The sequence below is a fragment of the Tenrec ecaudatus genome, chromosome 4 (genome assembly GCF_050624435.1).
Source record: "Tenrec ecaudatus isolate mTenEca1 chromosome 4, mTenEca1.hap1, whole genome shotgun sequence".
NCBI lineage: Eukaryota > Metazoa > Chordata > Mammalia > Afrosoricida > Tenrecidae > Tenrec > Tenrec ecaudatus.
The window spans coordinates 202249582-202276190 of NC_134533.1; the positions used below are offsets into that span (position 1 = coordinate 202249582).

General features: G+C 50.0%; 3 protein-coding genes across 5 annotated transcripts in view; all 3 read right to left on the reverse strand.

Annotated features, from left to right (window-relative positions):
- Positions 1-3754, reverse strand: part of USP4 (ubiquitin specific peptidase 4) — a 34533-nt gene extending 30779 nt beyond the window's left edge. The window contains exons 1-2 of the mRNA XM_075547360.1: positions 3601-3754; positions 1091-1218 (exon numbers count right to left, since the gene is read on the reverse strand). Of these exons, the coding sequence (XP_075403475.1) occupies positions 1091-1218; positions 3601-3701 (229 nt within the window). The 5' untranslated portion in view covers positions 3702-3754. The remainder of the gene's footprint in view (positions 1-1090; positions 1219-3600) is intronic.
- A 12442-nt stretch (positions 3755-16196) lies between these two features.
- Positions 16197-17343, reverse strand: GPX1 (glutathione peroxidase 1). Its single transcript, XM_075547362.1, has 2 exons — positions 17007-17343; positions 16197-16754 (listed from the first exon to the last, which is right to left on the reverse strand). The coding sequence occupies exons 1-2, from the start codon at positions 17250-17252 to the stop codon at positions 16395-16397; spliced, it is 606 nt and encodes a 201-aa protein (XP_075403477.1). The 5' UTR covers positions 17253-17343; the 3' UTR covers positions 16197-16394.
- A 968-nt stretch (positions 17344-18311) lies between these two features.
- Positions 18312-26609, reverse strand: part of RHOA (ras homolog family member A) — a 51690-nt gene continuing 43392 nt past the window's right edge. For all 3 annotated transcript variants that reach the window (XM_075547368.1, XM_075547366.1, XM_075547367.1), the window contains 3 exons: positions 24233-24353; positions 21659-21789; positions 18312-19564 (listed from right to left, as the gene is read on the reverse strand). In XM_075547368.1, coding sequence (XP_075403483.1) covers positions 19391-19564; positions 21659-21789; positions 24233-24353 — 426 coding nt within the window. In that variant the 3' untranslated portion in view covers positions 18312-19390. The remainder of the gene's footprint in view (positions 19565-21658; positions 21790-24232; positions 24354-26609) is intronic.

Below are 26609 nucleotides of genomic sequence, written 5' to 3' on the forward strand. Positions count from 1 at the left end.
CTGCCCCGAACAAAAACAAGGTGGGAGGTGACGTGTGGCTTTTTCCTGAATATGCGATTGTGGTTTGGGTGAAAAGTAAATGAGTTTCCTATTCCACAATGGGTGCGCATTTTAGTTCTTGACAAATTTGGTGCTCATTTTAAATACCTCCAGGTTAATGACTGGGGCTTGGATCATGTCTGAAACAGACTACTTATGGCAGCCCAGATTTTGTGCCCAGGCCACAGATCACCCATCTTGCCTATGAGAATGTCTGTGAGTCTGGCAGGCAAAGCCTGGGGCAGACTGACTTGAACAGACGCGACCCAGGCTCTGCAGGGCTGTGCATCCCTTTCCCACAGTCCCCGGGAAGAGCTCAACATGGTTTTAACTATTGACCAACCTCCCACCTTCCACCTTCCAACTGCTCCTAAGATGATCACAGCCACCACAGGGTGCTTGACCACAGTCAAGTCGACTGCAAAGTTAACACAGAAAAAAACAATAGCTTCCAAGTTTCAACTCAAGTTCAAAATGATATCCTATTTCTTTCCACCGCATATTACCAAATTAAACGCTGAGCTCTAGCTATTTTGTTTTTAAAGAAAAAAAAAGACAAGTCAAATCACATGAGAATTTTGGATGTACACAAGGATCTTGGGCAACTACTCATTTTTTGGTCGCTGCTGTAATTATCAGCTACATAACTGCTGTATCTCTACGGTGTTTCGCCAATTCAGCTTTGTATAAAAGGTGCACAACTTACTCAGAGCCGTTACGCAATCAGCTATGCAGCCCCACCTTTCGCCAACATGCTACTGCCACCCATGACCCCGTTTCTGCTGCCTTCCACCCCAGGCACCACTCATATACTTTGCTGTAGCTGAAAAGGAGAGAAATTTAAGAAGCTAGAATACTCTTGCTAGAAGCAGTGAGTTTAGGAGGAAAAGCCACTCAATTTCTCCCTGAAGGTCTCAAACTTCTGCTATAGATATTAAACGAAGGCACTCATGATCGCCTCCTATTAGAACAGTTCATGTCACAGATAAATACAGTCTCAGGCCGCTGCTCAAGCGGCCTGGGCTGCGAGAAAAGCAATGGGGTGCTGTACCTGCAAAGAGGCCGGAGTTGTCGATCGGGCCAGGAAAGAGGTTGTGCTCACCAGCATTGTACATGTCCCAGCTGTCGAAGCCTACATACTTCTTCCACTGCTTAAACCACCGGCTGTCGATGAGGTACCTGGGACACACAGACAAGAAGCGGAGATGACAACCGGCTGCGTCTTCTCCCTCATTCTTTTTTGTTAAAGTTCTTTTGGAGCAACTCATGAATCCCCACTAAACTCATGAATCCCCACTCCCACAATCAAGAGTAGAAGCAGAGCCAGGCCCCAAAACAGCAGAGAGAGCCTGGTGCAGTGCAGGTGACCAGTAAGTGAAATGATCGTCATTGAACGCAAAAATGGAGGGAAGACAGTGTTTAGCTGCAAGATAGCCGTTTCACTGCTGTCTGATATGTAAAAATCCTGTTTATGAACAACTGTCATTCACTTTACACTAGTTTTTACAGAGGTCCAATCTCAACAGTGTGAGGTTACACTACTTCGCCTAATGTGAAGGACAGGACAGGGATTTAATTTCTAAAATGGGAGAAGAAAAAGCACCACTACCTACTCCCGACTTCCTTTATGGACCAAACAGGAGATCAAAAATGAGTGACAGCACCTAATTTGTTCTCACTTCTTGATGACATCTAACTAGATTGGAATAAGTCATTTCTTCTTAAACTCATGAGGATGGTGTATATCTACATCAGGCGTCCTCAAACTATGGCCCGAGGGCCACATGAGGCCCGCCAAGGACATTTATCTGGCCCACCGGGTGTTTTTGCCCCATTTGTTTTTTTTTTTACTTCAAAATAAGGTATGTGCAGTGTGCATAGGAATTTGCTCATCGTTTTTTTAAAACTATAGTCCGGCCCTCCAACGGGTCTGAGGGACAGTGAACTGACCCCATTTAAAAAGTTTGAGGACCCCTGTAGACTCTACATGGATAAACACACACACAATGGTGCTTCCAAGAGTTCCTGGAAACATGGAAGGTCACCAATGGACCTTTCCCAAGAGTTTTTTGAAGTCCCCTTTGTACACATGTATGTTCAAACAGCTATATATAGTTGAACTTGCAAACATGCATTTGTGTACACATAAACACATATAATGTCTGTCTTCTTCAGTGGAGTCCTGGTGTTATAGGGGTTGCCTATTGGGCTGCTAATGGCAAGGTCAGAAGTTCAAAACCACCAGTTGACAGGAAGCCCTACTCACTTAAAAAAGTATAGTCTTGGAAACTCACAGGTGCAGCTCTTCTACCCAGTCTGATAAGGTCACCTTGAATAAGAATCAACTTGATGGCAATGAGTTTGGCGTGGTTTGGGGTTAGAGGTCTTATATCACTTAGTTGTGTTGGACATTTACTTTTTAAAAATATTTTAATATAAGCATATCTGGTTATAATTTTAAAGTATTACTTTTAAGATTAAGCTGAGAGGAGAAATAAACCTCTGGGGCAATAAAAAATTGTCCTTCCAATTTTATAACCAAGAAAACTCCCAAGTGGCCACCTGGATTCAAAACTTATATGCGCTTTTCTCTCCAAGCTCCTTGAACAATCCCCTACGCTCACTTTAAATGTGCGTGTTTTTAAGTCTATCTTAAATTTCTTGTTTCTACCAAGTATTCGTTTTCATATAACACCCTATACAGGGTAACTCCAAAAATACCTCCCCTTGCCCTGCCTTTCATAACCTGGCTAGCTCAAGATGAACCGTCAAGCCCCCTCTGAACTTTCTTAGACAGTGTTTCTCTTCTTAGGACAAACCTCTGTCCTATCACCCCCACCAGGATTTCTTACAGCTGGGAGCAGCTCAGGTATGTACTCATGCAAAGGCTAGCCCCAGTTTTCTACTCAGGCGGTACCGTCACTCGGGAATCTCTCCACTAGGGGAACGTCCCTCCCACTAAACAATCTAGTCAGAAACTTCGCGTCTCAGTCTCGCTCTTCTAAATTCTGGACTTGCTACGTTATTTTTGACATTTGCTACCCAAATAAACTAAAGCTCCGGGACATTTGCTCAGCTCCTGACCTTGACATCTGTTCTGCAGTTTACAAGCTACCAAGTATCACTTCTGATCCTCGCCTCAACCCAGAGAGCGGTGGGCCAACTACTGCCACCTGGTTTTACCAGTGAGTGAAAAACCAGGGTCTAGGAGGCGTGGGCGTCTACGTCCAAGGTCCCTTGACCAGTCCTACAGAGTGCAGGGCTCTCCAACCCTCACTATCCCCCACGGCACTCCCCTTCCTCCCCGTCCTGCAGCCTTTGCCCCCGGCGGGCCCGCCCCCTTGGGCTGCGAAGGGACAGGACCAAGGCCAGTGTCGCCGCACTTTCCCAGAACTGAAGTCAGGATTCCTCTACGGAGGGGCGGGGGTCAGGCCACCCTCTCAGGGTCACCAGACACCGCCCCCGCCCGGCTCCTCCCCAAGCCGAGAGGGGGGGCCTGGCCTGAAGGCTGAGGCTCCGGCGCCCGACTCTGCTCGGTAGGAGGGCGGGCCCTGAGCTCACCACTGCGCCCCGCGTTGGAGCGTGGTCCTCATCAAGGCCCCCAGCTCGGATTTCTGGGTCTCCGCATCCGGTCGCTCACGGCAGCCTCCGCCTTCCGCCATCTCATCTGCGGCCCCGGCCCAGCCGGCCCGGACATCCGCTTCGCGCACGGCGTGCTGCGGGCCGCGCCCACGTACGTACGCACGCACGCACGCGCGCGCGCCCAAGCCCCGCCTCGCACCGCGACCCGGGGCGCCGGCTCGCCTGGCCCTTTTCTCCCCACCCCCCACGCGCCCGCCGCGCCGCCCCGCCCCGCCCCGCCCCGCCCTCGCCGCCCTTTCCCGCGGGCGCGGCGCGGCGGGGAGGCCCTCGGCAGGAAGCCGCCCTCCCGCGCCTCCGCCTGCCCTTGCTTCGGAGCTTCCTGCGACGGGCGGCGGCACCCACGAGCCCCGGGCGGCCCGTTACAGCTCAGGGGTTATCCTCTTCTTAGGGACATAAACACGCCTGAGGCCAGCTTTTACCTGGTTCTCTCCCTCACCAGACCCGCTGTCGCTAAGGCTGCCCTGAGGGGACGGCACCGCAACTGGACACTGGGGCGAAGCCACAGCTGCCCAACCGTGGAACCGCCTCCTCCTGCCCTGACAGGGTTTCTGGGAGCGTCGGGTGTGATCAAGTCTTGAACTGTGGTCCCCAAACTGCCTAGGTGCCCGAATCACCACCCGTCCCACCCAGAGCTAGTTAGTTGCCTTGTGTGGTGTAAGGAATTTTGGGGCGCGAAACAGAACCAAAGATCCAATCGGCAAAATTTAGAAGCAGGCTTTATTGGGAGGCTTGCGGGCGGATTCAGCAACTCAGGGAATTGAGCTATTGAAACCGCACTTTGGGAAATTTAGGCTGCGGTTTTTATACCCCTGCTGGCAGACACAGCTGGGAAGGGTCCAAGCTGGGGAGGATCTGTGCACACAGGTGCTTCAGAAGGGAGAAGGTATTTGACCTTATCTATATGCCAAGGATGGAGTGGAGTGTGCATATCTTCAGAAAACATTCTGGCTCTGGAGGAGCCGGCTCCAGGAATTTGAAGGTTGAGCAGGGGAGGGGGAGTTCAGTGAGAGGGAGGTCAGTGAAAGGGAGGTCTACGAGAGGTGAATTCTGAGAGCCAAGCTGAAGGCACCGGATTCAAAAATGGAGTCCCTTTTGCCAAGACAAGGCATGTGGGAGCGAGAACTGGAGCAGGAAGAGAAGCGAGGTGTGTGCCCCACCTCGGTGCCCTGGCATCTCATTCGTTTGTTTTGGAAACAAGGCATCATGTCCCGGACGCAGTTTTCCAGCCGCCCCAAGCACACAAACCCCGCCTTCCTCCAGGAAGGAGAGGTCAGCCAGAGCAAAGAGTCAGGTGGTTGGTTGGATCGGCAGTTCCTGCCCTCGGAGAAAAATGAGAAGATCATACTGTCTTCTAGTTGATGCCACCTTGGCCGCCCTATTGGACAGAGGGGAACCGCTCCGCTGGGCTTCCGAGGCGGGAAACCTTGATGGTGGCAGGCAATCTCAGTTTTCTCCCAATAGAGGCTTCCACGAGTAACCCCAGTGCTAAGGAGGGTGTAGTTCACTAACCGCCATTGAAACCATTCCATCTCATAGCTACCCTGTAGGACAGGGTAGAACTGCCTCTGTCGATTGATTTTCGAGGCTGTAACTGCTTGTGGGAGTAAGTCTTTCTCCAGAGGAGCGACGAGTGGCTTTGAACTGCTGACCTTGCTGTTAGCAGTGCAATCAGTAGCCATTCCACCGCCAGGACTCACCAAGGAGCATGTAGTAAGTACCACAAAAAGGTGTGAGCCCTTAGGGAGACGTTGGACAGTGTAAGATATGACAAAATAATACTGACTTGCAAATTATCAAAGGTTAGGAGGGAGGGGTGAGTGGGGAGGGAGGGAGAAAATGAGCTGATGCCAGGGGCTCAAGTTGAGAGCAGATGTTTTGAAAATGATGAAGGCAACAAATGTGCAAATGTGCTTGACACAATGGATGTATGTATGGATTGTGATAAGCATTGTACAAGCCCCCAATAACATGATTTTAAAAAGACAAAACAAAACCCAAAAAAGGGTTTGATCCACTTTGATCGGAGGGATACAGTCCCCAGAAGAGTCCTTTGCCTGGGGTAGCATTTGAGTGTGACCCTGAAGGTAAGTGTTGGAAGCACCCAGATGGGAGTATGTTACAGTGCAGGAGATGGCAAGGAGCCAGAAGAGGATGTATGGAGCTGGCTGGGTCAGAGCCTGGTGGGGATTAAGCACATGGAGCACAGAGCAGACATTAGGCTGCAAACCACAAGGCCAGCAGTTCTAAAGGACTGGCCATTGTGCCTGAGAAAGATGAGGCTTCCTATTCACATCAAGAGTTACAGTCTTAAAAAAAAAACAAAAACAAGAGTTACAGTCTGTGAGGGCAGTGAGGAGGGATTTTTTTAAGGGCCCTAAGGCTAGTCAGGAGACTGGCAGGACCACATGACCTTCCCCAAATGGCAGATCCTGTAGGAGATTTTAGAGCAGAGAGGAAATGGCCTAGGGTGCTCCCCAGACCCCCACCCCCCCACCTGCCCAAGGTACACTTTATCATGTCCCTGAAGACCCTTTCTTGGGAAGGTCTTGCTGAGTAGGTGATTTTGAGGGAGGAAAATTTAGCAAATGAGTTGGCCTCAGCAATGTAGGTTGAGGAAGTGGGGTGAAGGGGCAGGTTGGCCCAGAGAAGGTGTGGTAGATTATTCTAACAGATTGGCTGGGGTTTTTTGTCGTTGTTTTTAATACTACGTTTTGGCTGATTGAAATTAGTTTGCACTCCCTGGGATATTACGAACCATCTGGAAATAGAAACCTCTTGGCAGATAGTAGAGGATAATCAATTTGGAATTAAAACCGCCTTGAATAATTGCATGTGATCTGCCGTTAATGTCAACATCGGTGGCTTGAAGTCACCCTGTGAAGTGGAGGAAAAAAGGCCTGGTAATCTGCTTCCCCATGGAGAAAACTCTGCAGGGCAGTTTGGGATCGCCATAACTGGGAGTCCACTTGAAGGAAGCCTCTACTTTTTGCTTATCTTGTTGGCTTTTTAAATACATGCTTAGCAGTTATTCCCCTGCCTGTCAGAGGTGCCACCCCATGGTAAGCCAGCCTGGACTGCCCTAACCCCTCCTGTGGAAGGTTTTCTCCGTCTCACTGCCATCCAGTCGAGGCTGCCTCATCGTGACATCCTGTGGGCTCCTAGACTGTAACTGACTCTGAAGGAGAGTAGAAAGCCCAGGCTTTCTCCCATGGAGCTGCTGGTGGTTTTGAACTGCCAACCCTGCGGGGATCGCAGTCCAGAGGGTGACCACTACCCCACCAGGGCTCCTTTGTGAAAGCTCTTAGAAACTGAAATGTCGTCGAACAAAATGCAACTTCCATCCCTGTGATTTAGGAGGGAAAAGAGTTGGGTTTCTGACACAACTTCAGAACCTATGTTGGAGACTGTGTTTTCGACTTCTTTTTATAGCCCTTTCTTCTGATCCCGTTTATGGCATGAGCCAGCATCTTCAGGAAGTAGGACAAGTCCTTGATCCCCGCCCTGTCTCCACAAAGGAGAAGGAAACCTAATTATAAGAACAAAAATTTCAGAAGATCTTTTTTGAACCAAAATCTCTTTGGTGTTTGTAAAACATGTGGCTGTAGAAATAGTGCACTCGTTCTGGCTTGTTCCTTAAAAAAAAAAGGAAGAAGACAAGCTGCCAGTAGCTAGAAGACACAGAATAAAAGGAAATCTTGTGCTTAGAAGAGCAATAGTATTTCCAGCTTTTAAACTTTGTCAGTGAATCTGTTTGATTCAAGTGCTGCTTTTTTTTTTTAACTGGAAACTAAAAACAAAGAGCATCTCTGTTTTCCTGCTGTTGTGGGAGCCATTGACCAATTTAGGAGGAAACAACAAAAGGGAATGATTCAGGCAGGGAAACACCCAAGCCCGGGCTGTGCTCCTTCTGGCTGCTCAAGGGAGAAGTGTGGGCCCCAGAAGGAACCCAGACCGCAAAACCAAACCCCTCTGAGCTGGCCACCCCACTTACAACAGGGGACTGCACAGGCTGTTGTGTGCTGTGGACCGGATTCCAATCCTGAGCGACCCAGTAGAACTGCCCCATTAGGTTTCCTAGGCTGTGACCTAGGTGGATTCAAACCGCCTAGCAGCCAAGCCCTTAAAGATCAGGAGAGAAAGCAGGGAGGCCTCTAGAGTGGACAGGCCTGGCTGCTGGCCTTGCCTTGTGATTGGGCACTTGCTGCAGGCTCTGGGATTGTGGCAGTCCAGTGGAAATTCCTGGGTGTGTGAACCTGGAGCTTTATTTGGTTCCAAATAAAAGTTCTTGCCTGATGCTAATTGGACTTGGTTCTTCCCAGTCTCGGGGTCTGGGTATAGCTGGGCTGGGCACTCGTAGCCAGCTCCTTCAGGATCCACAGGTAGCAGACACCTTTTCATCATAGGGGACAGCGGGTGAGAATTGTCTCTGGCTCCCACTTGCCCATGCCTCCTTAAGCTGCCCACGGAGACCGTGAGAAAGTGAAGGGCTCTAGAACTGCACTTCAGAAGAGAGCAAACGGTTTGACCGAGGGGTGTGTGCGCGCGTGCGCAAACAGTTTGTGTTTGACTACGAACTCACCCAGGGGCCGCACGAAGAAAAGCTTAGGAAACGTCTTTCCAGAGGAGAGCCTTGAAAGCCCTAGGGAGCAGTTCTCCTCTGACACCCGGGCCTGAATGTCTAACCCCGCTTACAGAAGGATCAAGTTGCTAGGGAAGCCAGTCTCAGAGAGAGAGAGACAGAGAGAAAGGAATTGGGATGGAGGTAATTCTAGAAAAGTGTACACCTCTTTTCCTGCGTTGGAAACTCATCCGGTCAGGCAGCTTCCAGCCTGGTTTTGCACTGTTGGCTGCAGGGAAGGCGTGGCCTGCTGAGTGCAGGTGTCACAGGTGTCTTCTCTTCCCGTTCTGGTTCCACTGCCCTGATGTCTTCACGCTGAGCATGTTCTTACAGGCACTTGGTGTGTGATCCAGGCCCCTGGCACAGAGGAAATTCTCAGTAACCATGTCTTGATCAACTGGCTTAAATAAATGTCCGACAAAAAAAAAAAAAAAGATTCCCTGCCATCGAGTGGATGTCGACTCATACTGACCTATAGGACAGGGTGGAACCAACCACGCTGTGGGTTTCCAAGACTGTCACTCTTTATGGGAATAGAAGGCCCCATCTTTCTACTGCGTGCTGATAATCCCCACCTCCAGGGGCACACAGTGTAGTGGGGCAGATGGTCATGACAGTGCAGAGGTGTAACTGCAGAGCTGTGCGATAGAAGTATGACAGTGGGGGGGCTCTGGTCGGGCTGGATTTCAGGGGAGAGTGGGGGCGCCCATAAGTTCTGCCTCAAACCAGAATCCTCTTGTACCCCAAGCTGAGCCCACTTTCCTGGCTCCTCAAGTCGAAGATTGAGCCAAGTTAAGAGTAGGCTGAAGTTGGTGTTTTGCTAGTGGAATCAACGGGCTGGAGCCGGCCATCAGGACCATATTGACTTGGCTTCCCTTTTCTCGCTTGCATTAGATCCTGATATTATGTCCTCACAGCTTGTCAACTGGGAAACTGGGAGACACCCACAAAGGAGCCCTGTGCATAGCTGACTTCTGGTTCTCAGAGAAGGACTTGATCCCAAAGCTGTTTAAAGTGCTGGTCCCTCTCTACCGAGTTGTGCATGGAGGCTACACAAGAATGGTGCAGATCCCAGGATTGAGCCAAACCGGCAGTCATTGAGTAGAAAGCAAACTGGCTTCTTCCCCTTTGCCTCTAGCTTGCAGAAATCGCGCCTAAAGCAACTGCTGCTGGGGTGGTGTGCGGAGACTCCGGCCAGGAGGAGAAAGCCAGCACCCATAACTTGCACACAAGGAAAATCCAGGAATTTCAAAGCAGACCTTCCGTGGCCTTCATCAGGGCCCGTGGTCACGTGTTTGGAGGTCTCTATCTCTAGAAAGAACTAGAACTGCAGTTATAAAATAGCATTACCGGGACTTTCTGGGGAGCTAGATGGCTCTGCTTTTGCCCAACAGATCAAATGGCTCAGTAATTGTGTAGATTTATTTATTCCCCCCCCCTTGAAGTTTCTGGTGAAATGAAGACGATGCAGATGTTCATTCTACCTGGAATAGAAAATGCATAGCTTGAAAAAAAAAAAAGAAGAAGTCTGACAGTTACACTGAGGGTGGAGCTGCAGATACGGCTGGAAAAAAAAGTTCAGCCGCACATGGGTGGGGAGCAAAAGCATGTTTACAGTTTCCCTGAGCCATGGGCTGCGCAAGACATGCTTGGGGCCAGGTCTTTAGATTCACTTGCTCACCCATGCTCCAGCACATGCACATGCACACACACACACACACACACACACACACACGCACCTATTAGGGACTGTGGAGATGAGCTAACATGGGACTTTGTCTACAGGGAGATTAAAGTCTATTTTTCTTTAATAATTTTATTGGGGGCTCATACAATTCTTATCATAATCCATACATCCATCCATTGTGTCAAGCACATTTGTACATTTGTTCCCATCATCATTCTCAAAACATTTGCTTTCTACTTGAGCCCTTGGTATCAGCTCCTCATTTTTTCTGACACTGTCCGTCTCCCTTAACTCACTTTTCTGTTGTCCGTCCCACAGGGAAGGGGGTTATATGTAGATCCTTGTGATCAATTTCCCCTTCCTCCCCCACCTCCTGTCCAATCTTCCGGTATCACCACTCTCACCACTGGTCCAGAGGGGTTCATCTGTCCTGGATTCCCTGTGTTTCCAGTTCTTATCTATACCAGTGTACATCCTCTGGTCTAGCTGGATTTGTAAGGTAGAATTGGGATCATGATAGTGTGGGGAGGAAGCATTAAAGAACTAGAGGAAAATTGTCTTTTGCATTGGTGCTATACTGCACCCTGACTGGCTAATCTCCCCGAGACCTTTCTGAAAGGGGATGTCAGTTGCCTACAGGTAGGCTTTGGGTCCCCGCTCTACACTCCCCCTCATTCACAATGATAGGAATTTTGTTCTTTGATTCCTTATACCTGATCCCATGGACACCACATGATCACACAGGCTGGTGTGCTTCTTCCATGTGGGCTTTGTTGCTTCTCAGCTAGATGGCTCCTTGGTTATCTTTAAGCCTTTAAGACCCCAGACAGTATAACTATTGATAGTTGGGCACCATCAGCTTTCTTCACCACATTTGCTTATGCTCCCATTTGTCTTCAGTGATTGTGTTGGGAAGGTGAGCATCATGGAATGCCAGTTTAATAGAACAAAGTGTTCTTGCATTGAGGCCCAATCATAAACCACGTACTTATACACATATGAGTGTCTATGAATTTGTCTCTCTAGTCTACCCGGACTAACACAACAATTACTGTCAACAATTACAGTCTGGGAAACTCACAGGGGCCTTGCTGAGTCAGCATTGACTTCACAGAGTAAGATGGAGGGAATTGGGGGCTGGCTCAGGAAAGAGGGCTGTTAGAGAATTGCACAGCAAGTTGTGGATCGGGCCGAACCCAGAGTGAGGAGGAGCTCTGGTGCCATTGTGGCTACTCCCTTGCTGGGCTGCTTCCTGCAAGGTCAGTGGATCACAGCACCAGCCGCTCCATAGGAGAAAGGCTAGACTTTCTACTCCAGTAAAGAGTTACAGCCTCTGACACTGACAAGGGCCGTTATGTCCTGACCTATAGGATCGCTGAGTCGGAATGGACTCAGTGACAGTGAGTTAGGGTTATGGCCTGGGGAGGAGCTCTGGTTGCAAAGTGGATTATATATTGGGCTGCCAACCACAGTCAGCAGTTTGAACCTACTAGCAGCAGGTTCAGACAAGACAGATGAGGATTTCTGCTCCAGTGAAGATTTACAGCCCCAGAAACCCAAAATGGGCAAGTCTACCCTCCCCTGTAGGGTGTTTCTTTTTTTTCTCCTTCTTTTAATCATTTTATTGGGGGTTCTTACAGCTCTTATAACATTCCATACATCCATTATATTAAACACACTTGTACATTCCCTGCCAGAATTGACTCCAGAGTAGTGAGTTTGGTTTTGTTCTTTTGGTTTGCCTCTACGATCGGCCTGCTCACTGAAAATGTGGTGATTGCAACTCCCTAGCTGCTGTTCCCCAGGATAAAAAAGACCTGGTGATCTGCTCCTGTCAAGGTCAAAGCCTGTGAAACCCCATGGGGCAGTAGAATCGAAAGGACCTGAGAGCAACCCAATGGGACATGACAACCTACACTGATAAGGTCTTAGAGGTTGGCAGTTCAAAGCCACCCAAGGGCACTGTGGAGGAAGATATGTCTGACAATCTGCTTCCATACAGGTTTCGGTCAAGGAATCTTGTAAGAGTTCTCCCCTGTAGCACACAGTGCCCACAGAAGTCAGAACCGCATGGCCGGCACTGCAGCGGATGCGGCGTGCAGACTGACAGCTGCTGCAAGGGGTTGGAGGTTTTCCACAGACCAGTGGCTCGGGGGCACCGAAAAGCCCAGGAAGAGGATGGACACCCTCTGTGTGAGTTCAGGTTGACTAGAGAAACAAATCCTGAGACACTCATATGTATGTCAGCGAGAACTTTGTCTAAAAGAGCAATTGTATATTGAGAAAACATCCCGGCCCAGTCCAGAGCAAGTCCATAATCCACTATTAGCCCATATGTCCAATACTAGTCCATAAATCGCTCTTTAGACTCAGTGATGCCGAATGCAGGAAGATCACAGCCCTGTGGGTGCAAATCTTGTGGATTGATGGCAGTGGAAGCATCTCCCGGGCTCTGGGTGCCATCAGCGTGGCTCCATGTGGTTTGTCAACAGGAAGGTGACAGAGAGCGGGGTGTCCAACCTCCAGGGAGGAAGAGAGGGAGTTTCCAGAATCTTCACGAGTCCGTACCCACAAGGAGACATTTTCAGGCTGTTACCTGACCGACAGGCTAGACTCCACCCCTTCATTCTTTTATCAAGTTGACATGAAACTAACCACCATACCACACCCTCCTGTGGAAAGGTGGGGAGTCTGGGCCAGAGAACTGCGAAGGACAGATGGCACTGGAGGTCCTTATAAATTCAAGGTCTTATCTAGGGCCAGCAGATGTTGGAGACAGTTTCAGGGGTATGTAAACCAGGCAGGCTCTAAGCCAGAGGTTCTCAACCTGTAGGTTGTGACCCCTTTGGGGGGGTCGAACGACCCTTTCACTGGGGTCGCCTAAGACCATCGTAAAATACATTTCTGGTGGTCTTAGGAACTGAGACACCGCTCCTCTATCCGTCTCCAGGCAGATCTGCCCACATGCAGATAGACCCACATATGACTACCACATTCTACACCATGCTTCAAGACAATATTTCATGTATTTGTTATTAAAAATACATATTTCACAATATATAATTACATATTGTTTTTGTGATTCATCATGATGCTTTAATTCTGCTCAATTTGTAACAATGAAAATACATCCCGCCTATCAGATAAATATCTGACAATTCATAACAGTAGCAAAATGACAGTGATGAAGTAGCAATGAAAATAATGTTATGGTTGGGGGTCACCACCATATAACGAACTGTATTAAAGGGTCCTGGCATTAGGAAGGTTGAGAACCACTGCTCTAAGTAGTTAAAAACCTCACTGGGGCTATTTTAAAATAATTGGACACATACAGACAGATTTGAGCTTGGCGCTGGTGGGCTTTTTGGAGACGAACAGGTTTCAGCTTGTTACAAGGAAGTAAATAACTTTCCATTCTGTATTCACTTATGTAACACCCCCCCACCCCACCCACCCTTACCCCCCCCACCCTTACCCCCCTCACCCCCCCACCCTTACCCCCCCACCCCCCCCACCCCCCCGCCAACTCCTAACGAGGCAGTACCTGGAATAAGACAGGTCTCTGGAACCCTCTATGACTAGCTGAAGCTGGGCTGTATTTGGTGGTGGGCCCAGTATGCAAGCATCTCATGCAGGGCCTTTGGTGAGGGTCATAACAAGAAGTGATCTGCTTCATTAACAGGCGTGAGCACGAGGAGAAAATGTTCTGAAATTGATTGTGGTGATCGCACACATCTCCTTGAGATGAGTGAGTGATTAACTGGTATGATATGCGAAGTCCATGTCAGTAAAAGTATTCAACACAAAACACAACTGCTGACTTTCTAGTCTGACAAGGATCACGGCCTGTTCTTTATAAATTCATGCTGTGTTCTCTTAGGGAGATTTTCCCAGCAGGGTTTTTTAAACTCAGTCTGGCCCACAAGTTAAAACTTGAGAGATGTCTTAAGCTTATCAGGCTAGGAATGCTTCTCTGAAAGTAACCTTGCTTTATAGTGGTTTGTGGAACTCCATTAGTATCGTTAGTGTAAGGAAGTCATCTGATCCAGGGCTAGTTGTGCAAGAAGTGCCTGACCTCATCTGATCAAGTTTAATGTTGAAAAACAAGAACCAGAAAAAGGCAGGTCCATCGACACAAGGCCTGTGGCCTAACTGCTGCTGCCTATTTCCCTAACAAGTCCTGTTGGGTAGGTAACTGCTTCCACCACCACAGGGCAGGGCCTCACACAGGCTCAGGGTGATCCCTGCTCTTTTACTTATTAATGTGAGCTGCTGATTCACAATGGGGTGGGTGAGTGCAGGTCAGGGCCAGCTGCAGTTACATGGTTGAATGACAAAGAATGAGTGTGTTCACGCGCATGCTCAAGAGTATTCACCTTGGTGAAGGGTGAAATCCGGTTTCTTGGGAAGGAAGCTGCTGAAGTTTTAACTGGCTTTATTCTGAGTCTCCCTGAGGCAGAAAAGGTTGGGAAAGAACTGTCCATTACGGGTAGCAGGCAGCTTGGAGTTGGGGAAGGCTCTTTCCCAGCCAGAGGCAACCACATTTGAAGGTTGGCAGTTCCCTTCCTTGGCAGTCCAAAGTGTCAGCTGAGGGACAGAGAAGTGGCTGAGAATGGGCAGGGGGCCTCCTGGAAAGATGAGCTCTGGTTCCCATCCAAGACCCCAAGCAGAGACTGTGACTGACCTGGGCTGCGCTGACCCAACGAAGGGTCGGAGTGGAGCAGGACATCTCTCCTCCTAGGTTCAGCTGGTAGACGACAGAGCAAGATCCTGGGTCCCCAGACTTTACAGACTGGCATCCATCTCTGGAGCGGGTTACAGAGTATGTTCTCACAAGAACAGGCCGCCCCGCACCCCAAGATGGGCAATTAGTTATCTGCTCCTATGACACTGAATTTGCTGAGGGACAGACCCAGTGACACTTGTCCTTAATGAAATGCCCCTTCCCTCAGTTCCTTGGTTCTCAAATGCCTCTTCACCGCCTGGCTGGAGAGCTTGTGACCCACAGACATCCAGCCCACGGCGGCCCCCTGACCCCGTCATCTCTCTGATTTTCATTCATGGGGAGCCAGACCTTTGCAGCCAGTTTATAGCCCACCTCCCCAGAGAGCTCTCCCTGGGGACCCCTCCCCCAAGTCACGGATGCCACCTTCCCACCTTGGGCCCTCACGTACTACACTGGCTGCCTGGGCACCCGCCCCTCCTTCAGCAGCTTCTTGACTTCTATTCAGAGTCCGCGCTCACTTCAGACGGCAAGACATGATTCTCCCAACTGAGCCAGGCCCTTTTATTGATTCTCAAAGCACCCTGCGATACATTGTAGAAAGAAACCCCCTTTTCGTAAGTATCTTCCTTCTGGCTTCCCAAGGAGGAACATCCCAGGCACCTGGCAGGCAGGCAGAGCAGCAGAGTGGGGGTGGGGGGGTTTTGATGAAAAGAGGGAACCACCAACCTTCAAATGTCACCTCAAAGATACTGAAAAGCTGAGTGGAGAGGCCTTGTGGCCAGGTGGGCATAAGCAGGTGTCCTGCTGGGGAAGGGAGGAGAGTCAGACCTGATGCACCCACCCTTCATAAAAAGATCCCTGCTCCGAACCCAACAGACTATTCTTGAGCCAGCTGGGGCAGACAGGAAGGGAAGTGAGTCCCAATTTAAGCAGATCCATCCATCTGCCTCCAAGCAGTTGTCCCAGGCCCTACGGAGTATCTCACATACTGATGACAAGTGACTTCAGGTGTGTCCCACCAGACAGCTGTGTCTAAACAGCAGCAGCTCTCTCCAAGACATTTGTGCACAATCACACCTGCCTTGGGCCTGATCAGAAGGGCCAGTTGAATTGCCCACTCTCCTTGCTCTGAATAAGAGTGGTAGGTACAGTGGGCAGCAATTCTGTAAAATCTGCACAGTAAAGGGAAAGGAATTTGGTAACCTTGCACGGTAGGACATGAGCTCTTGTAGGCCCAATACTTGGGAACCTCAGACTGAGGGTTTCTGGGCCTGTGGGATTGCTGTTGTGTAGATCAGTTCGGTGTCCAAGCAGAAAAAGAAACAAAACAAAACCCATAGATGGTGATAGTCTGCCTCGAGGTAGCCCTAACGCATCTTCTGGTAGACGACATCCCGCCGTTACAAGCCCCAGAGAGGGGAGGAGGTTTAAGAGCAGTCGGAAAAGCTTTCGGGCTCAACGCGGAAGGACACACACAGATCTCCTTACACACGGAACAATTTTATTTGGTCTGGGAGGGGAGGCTGGGACGGGCAGGGCTAGTGCCCACCTGCGGGGGCTTTCCCGGACTTCAGGTGTTCCTCCACTCGGGTTTAGAAGAAACACCCTCATTGATGAAGTCCCCACGCAAGGCAGGCAGCGTAGTGCCTGCCAGGCAGCCTGCGGGAGGGCGGTGCGCCCTAGGCACTGCGGGGCCCCTTGGAGAGCAGGGCCTGGAGGTCGGGCTCGAGGTCGATGGTGGGGAAGCGGCGGCTGTACCTGCGCACAGGCACACCATCGCGGCCCACCAGGAACTTCTCGAAGTTCCAGGAGATGTCGTTGCGGCACACAGGCGACCAGGTGATAAGCTTGGGGTCGGTCATGAGAGAGGTGGCATCGTCGCTGGGCGCCGGCAGGGCCTCCCGAAGGAAGGCAAAGAGCGGGTGTGCATTGGCGCCGTTCACCTCGCACTTCTCAAACAGGCAGAAGTTGGGCTCGAACCCGCCTCCAGGTCGGACGTGCTTGAGGGAATTCAGAATCTCTTCATTCTTGGCGTTCTCCTGCAGGAAAGAGAGAGGGGGGCGGGGGGCTAGGATTCGGCCGAGAGGGCGGGAAAGCGAACTGACCGCAAACTAAAGTTTTCCGATGAGTCACTGGGCCGTGTTCAACTTGCGCAACTGGAGGGCGGCTTGCAAATCACCAGCGCCCGCAGGGACGAGAGCCCTTGGCCCCTTGCCCCCTCCCCGCGCTCCGGTGTCCCGCCCCGCCGGTGCCCCCAGCCCCGGTTGCACGCCCATGTCGTCCCGGCCCACCTGATGCCCAAACTGGTTGCACGGGAAACCTAGCACGACCAGGCCCCGGGGGCCGAGGCGCTGCTGCAGGTCGTTCATCTGGGTGTAGTCCCGGACCGTGGTGCCTCAGAGCGACGCCACGTTCTCGATGAGCAGCACCTTGCCCCGCAGCGAGGCCAGGCTCACGGGCTCCCCGCCGGCCAGCGGGCGCGCGGAGAAGGCGTACACGGAGCGCGCGGCGGCGGCCGCGAGTGGAGCGGCACACATGACGCCGGGACCGGAGGCGCGGGAGAGAGACGGACGGACGGAGGTCGGCAAGAAGAACGAAGGCGCTTCTCGCGAGGGACGCCTTTTAACTAGCCGACGGCGGCCACGTGACGCGGGCGCGTTCCCGGCGGCCCCGCCCCATCCGGTGGACCTCGGCTCCTCCCTCCGCCGGGGACTAGGACGGTGGGCGGGCGAGGGCCCGCCGGACGTGGGCACCACCCAGGCTGGGCGGAGCCGTGAAGCCGGCCTGCTGGGAATAGTCCCCGCCCACCCCGCCAGGGGCCCCAGGCACCGTACCGTGGCCAGGCCCTGGTATCTATGGGCCCCTCCCTTCCTTCTCAGTGGTTCCTCGCGTCGGGGCAGCCTGAGGACCAACCCGCAGTGGCGGCAGCTGCTGGCGCCCCTCCGGCCTGGTCTACCAGGCTCTTCCTGTGCCCTGTACTGCCTAGGGCGGGGCTCTGTGGCCAGATGCAGGGAGCGGGTCGAGACTTGTGAGGTGTGGGTGGCGAGGAGCTGCCCCTGTTCTGAGAAGGAAAGTCAGGGAAGCATGGGAGAGGCCCTGGCAATTCCGGCTTCAGCGCAATTGCAGTTAACGCACTCCCCGGCTCTGGGGCTGCCTTTCTGTTGCCAGTATGCTTTCAACAGCTGCTGTCTAGGGGACCCTCAGGCTCCGAGCTACCTATCACCCACAGCCTGCCCCCCCCCCGGCCCCTCCCTCCCCCCCCCACCGCTTGAGGAGGTGGGGCCTCACCAGCACAAGGGGCTGTGAGAAAACCAATGACTAAAGGCAGTTCTCCGTCCACAGCTCAAACCTGGAAGTGGAAGACACTGCCAGTCTACCTAAAGAGGCCGTGTGTCTTCTGTAAGGTTCATCCTTGGACGTGACACCATACTGTGTCCACATTCTTTAAAGGAACCAGGGTGCGATGGGAGAGCAAAGGGAGGCACTGGCCTTTCACTGCCTTGGGGAACCTCCCAGGGGAGTGAGGCCAGAATGGCCAAATCCTTTAGTTTTCTCAGAGTCTGGAGGGAGCAACACAAACACCAGGATACAGGAAGTTTAGAAAACTGCCTTTATTCTATTAGTAGTTGGAAAAAATTAACTTGGTACAGAAAAAAGGTTTAGTCAGCTGGAGAGGAGAAACCCAAGTGCCACCCAAGAGGCCTGGCAGCTCCTCTGGAAGGGAAGCTGGATGCAGTGAGGAGAGGGGAGCACTGTGAACCGGAGACAGGCCCTGCAGTCCAGTGAGACAGGTTAAGCCACCTTCCAAAGTGTCTAATCGCCTCAGGCATGAAACCAAAATCCTCTATGCTCAGCCCAGCTCAGGGGGTGGGGGGAGGTACTGGGAGGGTATGGGGCTGAAAAGGGGTCACGTGGCCATCTTTTATCAGAGAAACTGACCAAACGGGAATTTTAAAAGGAATTTTCCATCTGACTTTATTTTCAAATACACTTTCTTTTTTTAAAAAACCAATACACTTTCTGCGGAGATGACAAATATCAGTATTAGGAAATCCAATTATACAAAAAATACTACATCTAGTCTGGGGTAGATATATTTATTTTTGGTAACATACATTAAGTGGCACTAATTACACAGTAACTATAAGGTAACTAACATGAAACCACAGCACTGTAACTTTGCCACAGCTGCATGGATGTGGGCCTTTCTGGCTGAGCACATGCTCCCAAAGCTGGCTGTCCACTTCAGAGCTATGCCCACGAAGCCCACTGAGGAGGGAGAGTTCTGAAGTGGGACTCACCAGAGGTCTCGCAGCTGACAGGTAGGAGGCAGGACATGTTAGTTATAGTTACAGCTTAATTCACAAAAGTTACCAACTTTTTCTCTTTCTAGAAAGAAGCAAGAAGTTAAGAAATTCCTTGAATTAGCGCCTGGTGTGTCAGGTGGGAGTGCAGAGGAGGGCTGTTAGCACGGTGTCAGAGGGGCCCTACTGGGCCAGAGGGGTTGGACATCATTAATAATCATGTTTGGCTTCTAAATACTGGTAGCAAGATGACTTCTGATTTGTAATCTTAGGTAAATTATAGATAAATGAAAAAGGCCAGTAATCATACACTAAGATTAATAAACAGCACTTCAAAATTAACCGCATGGGTTTGTGCTTGCAGCAAGGTCTCACAAGACAAGGCACCCAGATTTCTTCTTCCCGCGCCTGGCCTGCAGGGCCGCCCTCGTGGCCATCTCAAACACCTCCCTCACGCCGTCTTTGGTCTTTGCAGAACACTCCATGTAGCCAAAAGCACCAATCCTGTTGGCCATATCCCTGCCTTCTTCGGGCTTGACGGGCTCCTGGGGAAGAGAAGAGTGCTCTCAGTTAACAGAATAGTCCAATGTGGCCACTAGAAGACTTCTCTTCACACAGCCACCGGCCCAGAGGCGAGCTCTGCCTTATGGACCGAGGATTCGCAGTTACTCCTCCCACATGCTGGAAGGCAAACTCCCTCCATGAGCACCTCTCTGGAAGGACACACAAAGAAGGGAGGCTAACCGCCCCTCCAGCACAATCAAGCCCACTTGGGTGAGGGCTGCCTTTGATAAACAGATGGAGCACCAGTGTCCCGAGCCCACCTCTGACCTGAGAGAGACTAACGAAGCACCGCACAAGCAGAGATGGGGAAGGCTGATGCCACACGGAAGTCTCCCTGGAAGCAGGAGACCAGCCAGGAGCCACAGCTGTTAGTGAAAGCCACCTACCGGCAGCATTTCCAACTAACAGCACTGGGGAACTAAGACAGAATTGGGTACTGGGAAAGTGGGGTGCTGCTCTAAGACCCACTATGTGGAAGCAGTCTGGGGACTAAGCAACAGGTAGAAGCCTACATTGCCACGAAGAGGCTGCTGGTAGAATGCCAGCATCCTGGTGAGGGTTCTGAGGGCAGTGAGGAGCGTGACCAAGGAAGACTAAGGTCTTACAGAATACCCATGGTGCCAGCAGGCAAATGCCAGAAACGTGGGTGGCTCAATTAAACCTGCTTCTGGTGAGGTGTGAAAAAGCAAACAAGTGATTGGACAATGGAGGAAGGGGGACGATTTCCATTCAGTGGCAAAGAACATGTCTAAATTATGTCCAAATGTTTGGTGGCAGACAAACTTGTAATGTGATAAACTTTAATATTTAGTTAAAGTCCTAAGTCTAGTAAGACTTCTAAGCAAAATCTTAAAGGATCATGTCATTTTTCCTTGCTGCTTATAATAAAATTCAAAATTAAAGAGATGGACTTAACGTGGGTGAAGAGAGACAGCAGACAGTATAAGACATGAACATAATAATAGTATATAATTTATAAAGGGTTCACAAGGGTGGGACCGGGAGGGAAAAAAAGCTGATACTAAGGGCTCAAACAGAAACAAAATGCTTTGAAAACGATGGCAAAACAAGGGAGAAAATGACGATGGCAACATATGTACATGTGTGTGCTTGATACAATTGATGTATGGATTGTTCCAAGAGCTGTAAAAGGCCCAATAAAATTAAAAAAAAAAAAAGATCTCTTGTGCCTTTAAGAGCCAGCTCTTATCTATGCATCCTCCCCCCCCCCCCCAATCATGATCCCAATTCTACCTTAGAAATCCGGCTAAACCAGATGTACACTAGTACTGGGAAGAGCTGGGAATACAGGACAGATAAACCCCGCAGGACCAATATTGAAAGTAGCAATACCAGGAGGGGAAGGGGAAGGTGGGGGGAGAGAGGGGAAACTGATCTCAATGATCTACATATAACCCCTTCCCTGGGAGATGGACAACAGAAAAGTGGGTGAAGGGAGACATCGGACAGTGTAAGACATAAAAAAAAACCCCAAACAATACAAAAATACAAGCGAGCTCTATTCTAAACTGAGAGGGGGGCTGCTCTGTGAAGGCAGAGCTCTGTGGGGGGGGGGGGGGCCTGGGAAGCAGAGATCAGGACAACTTCCTATCTGGACCTTCAGATGCAGAGGCTCCAGTAGAAGCTAGGCTGACGCTCAGGTGGAGATCTTGGTGCACTTCTCCAGAAGGGAGGAGACAGCCCTGCCACTGCCTGCAGAGAACAGGAAGTCGCGCCCACTGTGTTTAACAAAGGTAGGAAGTAGGCTACGGCTGGGCTTGCTGCTCTCAGGATTTCGTGATTCTTCCATCGCCACTAATGTTATCTTTGGCCTCCCCTCTGCCAAGGTAAGGTCTAAAGAGGAGAATCCCTACAAGTTCTCCGGAACACTCCCTGGCTGTGATGGCCCCTTCAGAGACTGGCAGTCCTTGAGGACACAACAATGAGATATGGAGGGCAGAGGGACTTCTGGGTCTCTCTCAAAAACAGTCTGGCCTGTGTTGGTTTCTGAAGGGATCCCGTAAATCTCTACTCTTGGGGCCCAGGTACAATAGAGCCCTTGCCCCAGGCCATGCCTGCTTCATCTTGGCTAGCTCCCGCCTTGTGTGCTCATCATTCCGAAGATCCTTCTTGTTCCCAACCAAGATGATGGGCACATTGGGACAGAAATGCTTGACTTCCGGGGTCCATTTCTCTGGGATGTTTTCTGAAAGAAGCAAAATGCATGGAATTTGAGGATGCATGTAAATCAACTTTGAATTTCCGAGAGCTCTGGTTAAATTGAAAACAAACTTTCTTTGCTGCTTCACAAGTCTGTTGGTCATTTAATGAAGCTTGTAACTTTTAAAAGCACAGAGAACTGCAACACGGTCCATCAAGTTGGTGTTCCTTTGCTTAAGAGGTGGGGGCTCCATCAAAGCTGCTGAGCTCCTGCAGAGGTAGGGCTCAGATGAAGCTTTGTAGGAACAAGAACCTAGAACCTACCTGGGATGTGGTGATTCATAATAGCACCGCCTGTCCCCAAGAAGGTGCCACCCACAAGAAGGTGCCACCCAGTTCTGGTCTTTGCTTACAGAAGGGACTCCATCGAGGAGCCACCACTGACTTGAGGGCACGTACTCTCAAGCCACCTCACTCAACATGACACCCCCACCCCCGTCCTGTAGATTACTACTGACAGTTCAAATGGCTCCACAGTGAGTTTTGAAAATGAGCCTCAACCAGCGGTAGCTTCCTGGCAGCATGGGACCAACGTGAAAAAGCTGTACGCACGCTGCCCTGGACCAGGGGCCCTGGTTAAGCTCTCCATCTTGGCTTCAAGGGTGATTTTATAAAACAGAGCCAACAGCAGTACCTACCACATTGTATACAGTTATTTCAATAATTTAATGAATTACACGCCCACAGGGCTATTCTCTTAAATGTTGCTGCTACTCAGGACAGTGTTTTAGAAAGAAACTAAACTGCTTATGCTCTGATTTCAAAACAAATGACCAAGGTCTACTAGAACCTGGAAAGACACTCTTATCTTCTGGCTACACGACCCATCAGGTAGTGAGGCGACTGAGGGCAGAGGCCAGGAAACTCTTCTAATCCAGAGCCTGTTCTGCAGTACCGGGACTGCCACCTGACCACGTCCTGCTCCACATCAGCTACAGTTGATGTCACTCAGGTGACAACTCAAAACTCAGTCTCCTTCACAAAGGGGTTTCCAAAGGAGTGCTGGGTTCCTGCCCTCAGATTAAAAAAACAACAACCAGTCATCTAATAAATGAAGCCCGCTCTCATCATTATGAACAGCTTCCAGTTCACCAGCCACACCAATCTCTTTGATGGACACATTGACAGGTCACACTCCTCTGTTCAAACCCCCAGCGATGACTCACCCCTCCCTCCCTCCCCACCGGCCCCTGGGCAGTGCAACCCTCCACCTGACTCCCCATCCAACGATGTTACATATCCTCTGCTCAGGGCCTCTGTGCCTGCTGACGGCCTGCCTGGACCCTTCAAGCCCTCTCCCCCACAGTGCCGAATACCCAATCTAAAACAACAGACTGCACGGGCCACTCATACCCACCTCTCCTCCCCTACTTTCCTCTGAAACACCCATCAGGACTGGATTTATTGTTGCTTTTCCTCCCCTGCCTGCCTGCCTGTAACGGGAGTTCCTCACCTAGTTGCTCAATATTCATTTCCTGAATACATGACAGTATTATACCAACAACCCCTCCCTCTCTGTTTCACCTAATTATGTGACACCAACTACCCACATCCTTTCTCCCCACCTACAGCTAGGCTGCACCAGCATCCCCCAAAGAGAAAGAAACCCTGACCTACCACACAATCCTGCAATCATCTCTAGTAGGGACAGCACCTGCCTTCTCCATGCTCCAGGCCCTGGCCCCAGGCATGCTCCTCTCTTAGACGGAAGGCTCAAACTCTCTTTTCCTTATTTCTGCCCAACCTCCCTTCCTGCCTAGGAGCTGACCTCTGGGGAGGAGCCAGGAAGAAATAAATCATGGCTAACAGAGGTTAAAGGTCAGAGGTTTTGAAACCAGGAGACCTGTTCTTCAAAAAAAGTGAGGATGAGAAGGAGCAACTTTTTGCTCTGAGCTATTTTTATCCCTACAGTATTATATGGACGAGGCGGCACAAGGCGCAAAGCCTGCTTACCCTCACAGGATGTAAGCAATGTACATCGTACATCCTGCAGGGAACTGTGAAGGCAACACCAAGCAACACTTGGTAGCATCGTCTTCATAGCCCAAACCGGAAAAACGTGCTCCAGGGCTTTGTGCCTTGTTTCAGAGCGGGAGGTGAGCAGTATTCTGTGTGTTTACAAGGTTGCAGTGGCCACCTGGGCTAGGGGAGTTATTAGGTGCAAAGCTTTCTTTATAGGGAAAAAAGGGCCAACGTAGGGTTTTAGAAACACTACTGTGAAATTTATCACCAACCTAGATGCTAGGAAGCAACAGGCTACTAATATGAAACCCAGGATAAAGGTCTCCCACTCAAAGCTTAGCCCAAGGAACGGCTTTGTATTTGGAATTCACTGGTTTAGAATTTTAAACTGGGCTCCCATGGCTGACCGCGTTTGGAAGCTCATGCACACCGGGAGTGGCAGCCAGCTTCCGGCAGCAGTCACTCACCTAAACTATCGGGGCTGTCGATGGAGAAGCACATCAGTATAACATCAGTGTCCGGGTAGGAGAGGGGTCTCAGACGGTCATAATCTTCCTGCCCAGCTGTATCCCACAAAGCCAGCTCCACCTGTGATGAGAAAAAACACAACCCCAAGGGGGGTAAGATTCACACTTCTTTCCTATATGAGATTTACAACAGTGCGTTCAAGTGGCAGGTTGTCCCCAAGTTTCGAAAGAAAAGAATATTTGAATTCATTAAGTCTAAAGGTGAGTGGTATGTTTGAAACTTTTTTAAATTTCTTGAAATTGTGTCTTTTATAAAAGAATATTAGAACGAACTACATTGGCACAATTTAAAAGTAATTTGGTAGCTTGCAAGAAGTGTTTAGTTATAAGTAACATTCTACTTAGGAGGGCGGGGGAATGGCGAAATCAAATCAAGTAACGTTCTACTAGGTGAGTGCCTAATAAGCAAAACAGGCTGAGTAACTTTCTCTATCCCCACCACAACTCAACCCTCTCCTTTTTGCCTTGACTTCAACAACGTGGAAACGTAAAGACGAGCCTGTGCGTGAGCCAGTGGGTAGGAAGGGACATACTTGTCAGATGTTGGGCAAAGTGTTCACTAACAGGTAAGGTGTCTGGCTCTGCCTTCACTGAGTGAGCGAGCAAGGGAAAAGAAGCAGTTGCAATGGCAGGATGGACAGGTAGGAGATGACTCCCATATGGTGATGGTGGGCCAAGCTGATACCTGGGCGCTGGACTCTGGTGCCCAGGCTCACCTGCTTGCCAGCACCATACCCAGCTCTCCTACCTCCTTTATAACCAGGAGGGAGGTGAATGCTCAGAAGCCTTTTGGGGCACTCTGATGCCTTAACACCTTTCTCCTAGTACTGTCACAGAACAGGCACTTCCTTCTTTTGGCAGGCCTATCTCAAGTCTTGCATGGCTTCTTAAGGCTCAGTGAGCACACTCTGTTACATAAACATTCCCAGGCAATGCCCCCTCCCACCCTGGGGACTTCCAAGTCACCCTTAAACAGCAAGTAGTCAGCCTGTTAATTCCTCTTCCAAATCAACCACCTTCATTTCAGAGGTTCTTTCTGAAGTGATAAGGCTCTCCATTTTAAGTCCCAAAATTTATTACAGATGCTGGACCGTTTCTAGACTCCCGAGCTTCAAATCTCTTGTCACCAAACTCAGGAGAGAAAGGGGTCTAGAAACACCAATCTTTACGCATGGTGTGGCAATAAAAGTCAGATGAGAGCGGTAATGTGACACCAGATATCTCAATACATTTCTACGCATTTTGTCACATCTAGGCCTTGTTTGCACAAACCCAGGCTTCCCATCAGCCACAGAAATACCCACATCCTCAGTCATCAAGAGAACCAGCCGAGTCCAACTTATAACATGCTTTGGTGCTTCCAAATATGTCAGTTATTTCATAGCACATCTGAAATGGTTTGGACCACTTTATAAATGAAGAAGTCTCAAAGGTTCTCTGGCACCCTGAGCGGTTGGCCTGAGGCACTTTCCACATAAAATCCCAGCGGTATGGCAGGTTAGCTAAGAGAAAGGGGAAGGATCAAGGAAGCCAACGTTTTCAGATGCCAGCAGTGTAGGAGAGGTGTGTTTAAATGCCCAAGAGGACTACTAAATGCATGTTCGAGTTTTATTTTTAGCCGATTTATTTCTAAAAGGATTAATGTCCTTTTTCCTCAGGAGGCCAGGCAAAACATCATTATGACAACAGCATGGAGAAGCTAATGAAAACGGACTCCAAGTCCAGAAGTGTCTTCACCTGAGTCTTGCCACTCGCTGGACTCTGAGAACAGAACTGGAAAAACCCTACACTCACTGTCACAACAGGAAATCGAAGCGCCCAGGAGAGCCTATTTGATACTAGTCGGACAGGTTAATAAATTTAGATGACGTCACTGCAGCACTGTTCACAGTAGCCAAAAGACGGAAACCACATCAATGCCTATCAGAACAATGAATACGCTTTGGCACATACACATGATGGAGCACACCATGCATCGATAAACCACGATAGCAAAAACCATGATGTACACGTCATGGCTTGGATGTACCTGGATAACATTACGCAGGGTGAAATTAAGCAATCACAAAAAAGACAATTTTATGACACCACTGTTAAAGGGGTAAAAACCCAAACCCACCTCAAGATAAAGACTTTTATATTTATAACAAAAGAAACAGACTTTGGAGATTGCTAAAGGGGGTGGTGGGTTGTCGGGTAAGGGAGGGAAGATAGGGTGTTGACAGGTGTGAAGTAGGGTATGTGAAGGTTAAACTATTGTAGGCTTTGGGAAGTATTGAGTAGTTTAAACTGTTGCATACAAAGTGATGATCTGAAA